The 11,356-nt window shown below is 40.8% G+C and overlaps 1 protein-coding gene across 1 annotated transcript in view; it reads left to right on the forward strand.

Annotated features, from left to right (window-relative positions):
• Positions 1 to 11,356, forward strand: part of prss12 (serine protease 12) — a 25,857-nt gene that overhangs the window by 9,456 nt on the left and 5,045 nt on the right. The window contains exons 8-12 of the mRNA XM_046047547.1: positions 415 to 556; positions 3,633 to 3,838; positions 4,450 to 4,528; positions 5,427 to 5,549; positions 9,920 to 10,215. Coding sequence (XP_045903503.1) covers positions 415 to 556; positions 3,633 to 3,838; positions 4,450 to 4,528; positions 5,427 to 5,549; positions 9,920 to 10,215 — 846 coding nt within the window. The remainder of the gene's footprint in view (positions 1 to 414; positions 557 to 3,632; positions 3,839 to 4,449; positions 4,529 to 5,426; positions 5,550 to 9,919; positions 10,216 to 11,356) is intronic.

Consider the following 11,356-nt stretch of genomic DNA (forward strand, 5'->3'; position numbering starts at 1 on the left):
GGGGGGGGGGGGGGGGGGGGGGGGGGGGGGGGGGTGATGGATTGTTTAAACCTAAAGCCCAGACTGTTTCGATTAACAGTGTGAGTGAATACCATTTGAGGGAGAAAGAAACAAGAGAGGGAGTTTGTGAAAAACAGAGAGGCAATGAAAATAGAAGAAATGATCTTTCATCATAGTGACAGAAGTCTTAACAATTTCCCCCTCAGGACACACAAGTGGTAACGTGCATGAAAGCAGACAGGTGTTCAAGCTACTTCCTTTGTAGGGAACAAGCGTGCACATGCCCCATTCACTGGACATTTTAGACTGGGAGATCAGGTTTTTTAGGGGATGTGTGTTTAGTGACTTTGAGGATTTCTACACTCTGGGGTTTTTGCGGTTGGCCTAAATTGTGTTTGTGTGTGTGATGTTCAGGAGTGCCAGTAAGGCTTGTGGGAGGAGAGAGCCCGAGGGAAGGCCGGGTGGAGCTCTATTTTTCTGGACAATGGGGGACGGTTTGTGATGATGGATGGAGTGATCGTGACGCTGAGGTGGTGTGTCGACAGTTGGGATACAGGTATGTCTGTATGTGTACTTGTGTCACAGTAGCCCCTTCGATAGCCTTGTGTTTGTGGGTAACATGAAAACTACCATCCATCCATCGTCAAGCCCAAGTTATGTATGTACTGTGCGTGTGCATCAGGACACTTCCAAATAGAGTGCTGAAAAGAGTGCTTCGGCTCTTTTTTCTCATCCACACACCTCATACCATCCATTACTGTCAGATCTTTCTTCTTGTCCTCCTCATTTTTACCATATTTTTCATTTTTCACATTTTCAGTCATGGTCGGGATGTTGGAAGAGAGGTAAAATGTTGGAGAAAAGCATGTGAACTGTGGCATTGCAATATGATCACTCTATACATTACACTGACATAAGTGAATCCAGACTGCCTACTCTGGTTGCAAAATCAGTCACCGCTTCTTAGACTTGTCATCTGTCTTACACTCGCTCTCACTTTCTGTGTCTGTCTTTCATCTTTCAGCCCTGCTGTTTTCATTTTGCACGTCATCACTCATGTCTGGAGTTTTAAGCAAACCTAAGATGGAAAAACTACAGTATGCTCTAAATCATTTAAAATTACTATATTTCATTCCAAATTCTGCATTCAAGTTTTTGAGCACATCTTGTGTGCCTCTGGTGTGTTGTCAGCTGCTTTAATTAGTGATCTTAGCTGTAGTCTTTTGCAGAGCCAAGATAAACATCCAATTAAAGGGCAGGCCAATTGTGCAAATGACACATTCACTGTGACAGATATGTTGAGGCGAAGCAAATTACCTCATCTCATCCTCTCTGTGTCCCATTATCTCTTCCCTCTGAGACACCGTCCTGTTTTCCAAAACAATGGCAATGGGATGGCAAGGGAAAACTGTAACAAACTGTCTTCGTTTTCTCTCACTCCTCAGCAAGGGATACTAGTCATCCCATAGCCACCCAATTTTCTGTGACACATCTGCGTGTAGATAAAAGCCACATCTGGAGCGCATAAGCATGAGTGAAAGAGAGGGGAAGCGTGTTGGAGGGGTGTAAAAGCCATGTTAGGATCATCATTCTGCACAGGGTGTGGTGAAAGGTCATTACATACACAGCAGGTCCCCAAGGGTTAGAGGATGCTCTGGGGGTGATAACAAAACGTACGCAGACACACAGTTAACAGATTGACCAAGAGTCACCCTGAATTAGGACCTATATGGTACTGGACAACTTACACACACGGCAAAGGTTTGCCAGCATAATTTGGCAACAACTTAATTTGCTAGTGGTATAAATGAAGCCTTTGAGTATGGTTTAGACTTGCTGTATGAGAAGTGCATTGAGATAACTTCTGATTAGAATTGGTGCTATATAAATAAAATTTGATTGAATTGAATTGTACTGAATCATGCTTGCACTGCTACTTCATGCTACTACAGCTCCAACCATTTATTTTATATATCTGTCACACTGCATCACTAGCAAATGTGGCAAAAAGCAAATGTATTTATAAAGCACAATGTCATATACAATGAGGCAGTTTCAAAGTGCTTTACATACACTTAAGAACGAATTGAAAACATATTCAAAGGCAAGCATAAACAACCAAATAACAATAATAAAGACATAAAAACACAATATAAATGATGTGGAGCGGGGGAAATAGGGTCTGCCTTTAAAGTCACACTGTGGATGTGTTACCATGTGACAAGAATAGAACAGTAAGAGGTTTTGCATGGGTTGAGGACTTGTTTGAAGTCTGTCAAAACTGCAATAAGTTCCTGCAGCTCATGATCAAGTCACCTTGCCTGCATTTGTTTCCCCATCCTCCCATGCAGTATTTAAACCAGAAAGTCTAACAAAAATACCATTTGAAAAATGCTTATGCAAAATTTTAAAGATCATGTATGTCAAATGGACTGTTCATGAAATATGATGTCTGGATGTCTGAGAAAGCACTTGGCTTTCCAAAGCAGATTGTGTTACATTTTTGACTGATGTTACTGTGTGTTGCCACAGAAAAACATCCAGCAGGCCTGATGTCAGTCTCTAGGCTTAGTTCCAAGTGACGAGGTTCACCCTTTGCTTCCAAAGTACCGCTCAGGGAGCTATTGGAGACACAGACACAATGCTACATGTCTCAATAAGAGACACGAGATTCCCTTTGGATGAGTGGGGGATACAAGAGCTGCCACCTACCAAACCCCAGGGACGCAACATGAGACCCTCTCAGTCAGTTTCCCATCAATCTTAATTAAAATCACAGCTACAGCCTATACAGGCACACATACACAACCACAGCCTACAGACATCTGTGTGTTAGCTGCTTGCTAATGAAAGTCAGGGGTGCGATAATGATACAAGTAGTGTTGTTATCAGATTGTGAATAGAAATGCATAGTAAAAAAATAGAGTTTAAATCACTTGATCAAAGATGTTTTAAGTAAATCAACATGTTACAACCCAACATAACACAAAGATCTAATTAAATCTGGCCTACGCATTCAAAATAGCAGTAGACTATTACACAAAACAAACATTTCAAGTTCTGACAGGTGTTACAGCTCATCTGCAAATGGTTCAAAATACTGTGCAAGGAGCAAATTACTCCAGTGTTGGCTTCTCCCCATTTCCCGCCAGTGGAGTTTAGAATTCGATATAAAATGTTAGTTATTACCTCAAGGAAAAGCCCCACATTTTTGAATTGTCTACTAGAAGTTCCCAGGGCTTAGCTTAAAATGAAGGGGGGCAGAGAATTTGATGTCCCAAAAGGATCCCAAAAGTTTGGAAGAGTTTTCCTTTTACTATTAGATCATCTAATTCATCTGAATCTTTTTTTTAAAGGACTCACTTTCTCATCTGATGTTTTGCTTTTTGTTGACATTATTTCTGTTTGGTAAATTATTTCTTTATGATTTTTGATGCTTTAACACTGACCTCTGTTTTGAAAAACTCCTTTTTTAATCAACCTTACTTGATCATATCAGCTCAGTTTATCATCTGCCTCAATATGAACTACTTTCTTGACAGTTTTTGACAGTTCTCCATTTTAATATGTGTTTTATAATTCTAATAATTTTAGAAAGCAAATGTGCTCTGTGTCGTGTCCATCCTCCCCAGTGGCGTGGCGAAGGCCCGTGTGATGGCATACTTCGGAGAAGGGACAGGGCCCATCCACGTGGACAATGTGAAGTGCAGCGGTGAGGAGCGTTCATTGGTAGACTGCATCAAACAGGCACCCGGCACACACAACTGTCGCCATAGTGAGGACGCTGGGGTCATCTGTGACTATGGTGAATCACAGCCCAGCTACAATGAGGTCAAAGGTTAGTCAGGTCTGTTTTTTTGTGTGCTTTTTACTTAATGTTGCTCTGGAAAAAAATGGAATGCCTGTGATTTATTTGGCGCATCGGAGACTGTAGTGTGTTTAGCAAAAATTTAAAATATGTCATTTACACTGAAAACCTAATGAGAAACAAATGACTACAGAAAAAGTCGGGAGGTAAGATTCTGAGAGGAAAGCAGGAAGGACTTCAGTGTGTGTATATATCCAGATGGTAAAATGGAGAGAGTGATGTTATTGTTTCACCCTGTCTGTCACACATCGGGGCAGACTCACTCAATGCTATCCATTATCTGCACACATGCCATTACGTCAAACCAGTTCAGGAGAGTGTTTTGTCTCTTCGGTATGATAAACATCACATACACGTAGACACAGATGAAAATGATATGTCATTTATTTAATTTACTTTATTTCAGGTTCATATTCATGTAGAAGTAAACGATGACTTTCAAACATTGTTATTTTTTCAATCCATCTAAATATTTAACAAGAGCAAAATCTGAGCCTAAATGAATGGTTTAACAATCATCACCCTCCCACACACTCTCACATATACACATTCAGTGTTTTTTTGTCTTTTGTCTCTGTCAGACCCTGTCAACTCAGTTTGTGGTCTGCGTCTTAAACACACTCGCCAGCGCCGAATCATAGGAGGAGAAAACTCTCTGAGGTAAGCTGAAAGGGACAGGCGGTATCAATGAAAGCACGGAGAATGCCTGCCAAAGACATATATAATAAAGAATATAAAGAATATAGGGCATATATTCAAGCTCATTCAGCTAATCTGAAACTACAGACAAAGAAATATTCAACTGTGTGTACTTCCAAACATGAACATTGTACTCTTTACGTATGTGGGTAAATGTAATTATGCAAGTAAGAATGTATTTATTATGGGTGTGTCACCTAGAATGAATTAGGCTACATTTATGAGAAACAGGCATGCGGTTAACACAGAAGAACCCTCTTCAATTAAACAAGAAAATCCAGTGGTTATGATTTTGTTTTGCTCTATGTGTGTGTCTATGTGTGTGTGTGATAGAGAGGCAGAATGAGGTTGGGATAAACAGAGTTTATTTGTATGCAACCAAATGTGTGAGGCCATATTTATGGGTAGATGTGACACTAAAGGATGTTGCTCATACTGAGTATTTGTGTGTTTGTGTGTGTGTGTGTATGTGTGTGTGTGTGTGTGTGTGTGTGTACATGTTTACACTTTGCATAGCTACACTCATTTTGCTCGGTATGCTAATGTTTAGCATCCTCAAAAGAAAGCACATAAATCATATTTGATTAAAATATGTGGGTTGCTATGTTGGCTACCTGTCTCAGGCTCTGTTATGAATCAAGGTACAATAACCACATGTGCTGACTTTCTGGTATGGTAAAATGACAATGCATTTTTTAGCATCTGAACAGGACTCAGTTTTCTCTTGTTATTTTTAATGCCGTATGGATTCTCTGTCTGCACGTAATTTGCACACTTTTATAATTGTTTGTGTGTTTACGTGTGTGTGTGTATGTGTGTGTGTTTATGTGCGTGCTTGGCTGTGTGTTCATGTGTGCAGGGGTGGCTGGCCATGGCAGGCTGCGATTCGTTTGCGAGGATCCCGAGGAGATGGAAGGTTGGTGTGTGGAGCGACTCTTATTGACACTTGCTGGGTCCTCACCTCGGCACACTGCTTCAAGAGGTCAGTCACACACGCCGACATGACATCAATAAAGATGTGTCACAGTTTAAAAGGCTATGTGAAAAAGAAATTTAAGCCAGTTCAGCTCCTACAGCAGGCTCAGTATGGGATCCCAGGCCAAAACAAAACAATAGTTATTCTCACTTACAAACATGCATTAGGCGCTATAGCAAAGTTTATAATGTATTATGAGATTTTGATTTAATGTTTTATAACTAATGTAATACCAGTTAATACCACTGTGGGCCAAGAATCCGTAGTGCATTCCACTGACTCTGCCTAGTTATAAATACACACTAGTCACTGTGCTGATGCATTTCAACAATTTATAATTATTGATTATACAAAATAGAAAACAAAAGTATAACCAGAAGTCCAGCAATTCAAAGAATCCAGTAATTCACATCAAAGAAAATCCAAGTGTTTTTAAAAAAGGCACAGGCATTGCAAATTTTTATACTAATGAACGTTTGTAGGGTCTAAACTGCCTGAACTATAACAAACCAGATTTAGAAGGCAAATGGTAGAAGGGTTTCATTTTCTTTCAATTGTTTAATGTTTTCCTTTATTTCACGGTTATTGCAGCTCAACATTATAATGCCTTATGACCTTTGCTTTAGCACCTAATGCATGTTTGTAAGCAAGTGTAACAATTATTATAATGTCATTATACTAAAGTCATTATAGCGATGACCTTCATAGAAAGTGCTACCAAACTATTTATTTACACTATCCTGGCCACTGCAGTTGTCCTCGTGTCCACAACGCTGGTCGGTTGGTGTTTTCTCGTGTCAGCGTCCGCCACAGGCTTTGCAGGAGGTACACCCCTGCCTGGTGTCCCCACAATCTCTATTCAAAACATGAATGAAGGACTGGCTACTGTGCGTGATTGGTTGAGAGTCTGATAAATTGTTAATTAAGCGTGGTTGCATTCTGCATGTGGGTGAATGGCAATCACTTTCCACATTAAATGCAAGGCAAACAAGCGGCATTCTGATAACACTGATAACTAAAATGCACTCTAAAAACATGCAACCAAGAAACTCTAGAAACCATAAAGTTAGAAATAAATATACAATTAAAATATGCAATAATTTAGTTCCTAAATACATACACAAACACAGCTACCTTTTACATTGTGTTTTTAGTTTCATGCATATTTTGGAGTTAATCTAAGTTATCTTTATTCATGAAAATGTGGCTGTATTTTTGCATACATTTTCCTTTGCTTGTGGTTTGAGCACCAGCCGAGCTACACTACATATTTACTTCCTCAGTATTTTCAAGTCCGACAGAGGCATGAAAACCGCGACAATGTGAGGGGGTATCAGTGGTGGTTTACCAGAGTTACTTCATCTGGGACCACCAACTTCAAATTCATCACCTAATGCATACAGCAGAGACGCCAGCGAAAAGAGTTGTGCATAAAAATAAAATAAAATGAATTGAACAGAGAGAGACAAATTTTAACTCTTTACACTCTTTACAGGCTCCAGCAGCTCCACCACTATAAATCCTGATGTTTCCACATTAAAGAGAGGAAGTGGTTCATTCACTAAATCCTTTCCAGCGCCATTTCTCTAGCCATTCCCAGGCCCTTTCCACTGCCGGAGTTGTACTCCTAATACAGGAAACTCTACTCTGCGATGTGACTCTTCCATCCTAATCTTTTAAATGACACCCACAGGAAACACACGGCTGTACTGTGCTGCATATTAAGACGTCTTGGGATGTAGCCATCAGGACTTCTAGGACTGATCAATGCAAACAATGTGATTAATTGACCACCAGTGTAATTGCAGACTGAAATTATACATTTTACTCTGACTCTCTACTAACAAGTCATTTAAAACTGTACAATAGGCACTATAGCAGCCAAAACAGTTATTCTCAAATATGTCTTTATCAGATTCTTCTTGTTTTTTTGTGTCATGGTTTGCTTGTGCAAGAGAAAACAAATGACAGGCTTTATCCAAGCAAAGTCATTATGTAGTATGTTTGTACTTAATTACCTCGGTGCTCACTTACCTACTGACTCAGGCTTTGCATGTTATATTGAATGGGTTTTGATGATTGATAGTAGCTTGTGGGATTCATCTATCAGAGCCAGACTGATGACGTTTTTTACAGTAGTGACATTCTGCTGACTGCTGCAGATTGGCGCTAAATTTACAGCACAACAATTTACTAGCATAACAGTTTATTTCTGATAAATATTTATTGTTTCTCCAAAGCTACTGTAAGTGCACACTTAAATACCAAATAGGAAATATTTTATTTTACCTATAGGATATTTGTTGCAACATGTTATCACAAGCAGACAAGAAAGGTCAGACTCTACAAAATGCTTATCTTGCCTGCCCTGATCACATACCCGCCTTTCAGTGATCCAAGCTTCTGCTGTGACAGCTTTGAAAAGAAATTTGCTGCATGCAAGCCGGAACACGCAGGCCAAGATACGGACTTCCGACTTTACAGTGTCACCTTTCGTACACCCATTCACACAAACACACACACATATACACACAAGCATACAAAAACAGCAACAAACAAACAAATACACTCATGTAGTCACACAAATCACAGAAAATACATCAACATGTTTGCATACCCACTAATATAATATAATAATTTGCACAGAAGCACAGATGATTTTATAATGACATATTAAGGTACAACTACCAAATGTAATTAACACGAACATATTACCTTGTTCCTTATATTGCCATTACCGATTCGTAGGTTCATAAAAATTGACCTCAGGTCAGTGGTCACAAGCTGTCAACATATTAAACCTATTTCTACCTTGTAGCTGTACAGCTGAGAGCTTGCCAACAGTAACACAACACCAGCAGATGTTACTGTTTTTAGGAACAACAATGGGTGAAAGTTAACTTAGGTGTCACATTCACATTCTAAACCAGAGATTTTGGCTTTAGCACAAGTTCAGGCCTGTTTTACCAGTCTTCATAAGCTCAGATAAAGTCAGTCTACCTTAAAAATGTTTGCCAAAGAATGTGTGCCTGTGTGTGGGAATGCGTAGATGGCCTTGTACTGTACATGGATGACTGGTCAGCAGTGTCTCCGCTTTGCCAGGAACATTGTGGCATCCCCAGGGTCAGGAGATCTTTCCGGAAGCATACTACAAGTGGTAACTGGACACAGAGATTTGGCTCTATCGAAAGGCCTCCTTCTTTTACTCCTCTCCTCTTCCTTCTCTTCCCTCCCTCCGTCTAACTTTGGTTCTGTCTTTTTCCCAGACTTACCCCACTCCTCTCTTCTCCTTCAGTCCCACTCTATTTCAAAAAGGCCAAACCTCTCCAACAAGGAAATGGCAAGCATGAAATAAATGCTTCATTATGTCAACCTATGAGTCAGAATAAAGCATAAACACACAGACTCAGTGACAGATTAATTGTTATCATTCTTGCCTTAACTCATTCTCTTTCCCAAGTTTTCATTTGTTTAGCCCCTAGAAGTAGTGCAATAAGTGTGCAACCCTTTCTTAGTCATGATTTATATTGAACAGATAGAATGTATGAAAGCACTACAACAATGTTGCATTAAAGAAGGATGGGAGGTACAAAGAAGAAGAGAAACCATAGCTGATAAGTTACCTAAGAAACGCTTTTAGAACTATCTAACTGAGCATATAAAAAACCAATACCAATGCCATGATATAGAGCCAACAACTTTAGTATTATGTCGTATATAATGTAATGTTAGTTGGTTGTGGGTTAGCAAACTGTCGCTACAGATGCTGCTGTGAAGCTATAATGCAGAGAGGATGAGAATGTTTCCCAGAGCCAGCACACCAGCTCCTACTCACAGCTCTCCTGCTACTATTGCTAACAACACAACAACAGCATGTCTTGGTGAACTAGGAAGTAAGCTGAATGTCTGTGGTCAAGTAAGTTAACGTTAACTGACACAAATCATGGCTGGAACAGTGTGGCTCGATCCGAATCACTTTGTTTGTTTCCCATTTACAGAGCCAGGGCTGAGTACAAACACCTGATTTATTTTAAGAGCAGGAGATATGCGCAGAATTGGACAAAAAGATGTGTATTGGATTAGAATGGCTTAGGCTACATTTAAATATTTAGACAAAAAAAACTTGAAACCTATTCCACTACACATATTCAGTAGTACAGGCAAGTGTGCTCAGTATAACATAAGTTTACTACTCTAGATGAAGTATTACTGAGGTAAACCCCGCCAGAGCTCATAATTTTGTTGCTCATGGTTTCTGTATCACCAGTGGTATTGCTCTCTCTCTCTCTCTCTCTCTCACACACGCACACACACACACACACACACACACACTGTCTTTCTCTAATGGCCTGTTCTCGACCCATCCCTCTCTGCAGGTATGGAAACAGCACCAAGCAGTACAAAGTTAGAGTGGGCGACTACCACTCCCTCGTCCCTGAGGAGTATGAAGAGGAGTACGGCGTTGATCAGATTGTCCTCCACCCAGGCTATCACTTCCATACCAATGATTACGACCTGGCCTTGGTTCGTCTGTCACCTGGGGCAGTGGGCCAGATGCCGGGAGAGTGTGTGTCATTCAACCGTCATGTTCTTCCCGCTTGTCTGCCCATGAGGAAAGAGAGAGTGCTCAAACAAGCCAGCAACTGTCACATTACCGGCTGGGGTGACACAGGTAAGGGTGTGTGTGTGCAGAAAAAAAACAATTTCCAAGCATGTGTCATCAAAATGTAGCGACGTTTAGCCTACTTCTGTCTTTAAAATGAATGCGTACTAAATAAGAAGTTATCCAACGGACAGGCAACTGGTCTTGGTTGAAGATACTGGAAGACGTTTCGTCCCTCATCCAAGGGACTTCTTCAGTTCTGACTGACTGTTAGGGAAACTCAGCTATTTAACCTCAGTGGGGTCGTTTGCCAGGATCATCGATACCGCTGGTTCGTTAGTGTTCCTGGCTGTTGTAACGACAGTCATTATGGTTGTTAGGACTAGCCATGGCCAAGACTGAACGACCATCGTTGGCATCTTCACCTGAGGCCAATAGGTTACGTTTGTTGTTTCCTGGGAAGTGATGAAAGGACCGCATTGTAAGTGGGGGATAAGTGGTCGCGTAGACCCCCTCCCCTGTTCAATGACGGCTTCTCAACTCGGGTGTAGATGGCTTCCTTGACACCTCTTTCAAACCATCCATCTTCTCTGTCTAAAATGTGCACCTGGGGGTCCTCAAATCAATGTCCTCTATCCTTCAGATGTAAGTAGACTACGGAGTCTTGACCTGAGGAGTTGGCCCTTCTGTGTTGAGCCATGCGTTTGTGTTGTGGTTGTTTGCATGTGTGTGCATTCCTCACTGCATTGGACCGCATACACTAGATTGCTTTTCTTGTGTTTGGGTGTGCGGTCTTTGGGGTGTAGCAGCGTCTGTCTTAGTGTGTTCTTGGTTTAAAAAACACAGGGATGTTGATACTCCAGACACGTATGGAATCACAATGTTGTTGCGTTTGACCTTCTTTTCTTCATCCCCTGTAGTTTTTAGGGCCCGAGCACGACCGTGTGAGGTCCCTATTGAATTTGCTAAGATTATATTTAGGGCCCGAGCACGACCGTGTGAGGTCCCTATTGAATTTGCTAAGATTATTAGGGCCCGAGCACGACCGTGTGAGGTCCCTATTGAAATTGCTAAGATTATATATTTAGGGCCCGAGCACAACCGTGTGAGGTCCCTATTGAATTTGCTAAGATTATATATATATATATTTAGGGCCCGAGCACGACCGTGTGAGGTCCCTATTGAATTTGCTAAGATTATATATATAGAT

The sequence above is a fragment of the Micropterus dolomieu genome, linkage group LG04, assembly GCF_021292245.1.
Source record: "Micropterus dolomieu isolate WLL.071019.BEF.003 ecotype Adirondacks linkage group LG04, ASM2129224v1, whole genome shotgun sequence".
In the NCBI taxonomy this organism is placed as follows: domain Eukaryota; kingdom Metazoa; phylum Chordata; class Actinopteri; order Centrarchiformes; family Centrarchidae; genus Micropterus; species Micropterus dolomieu.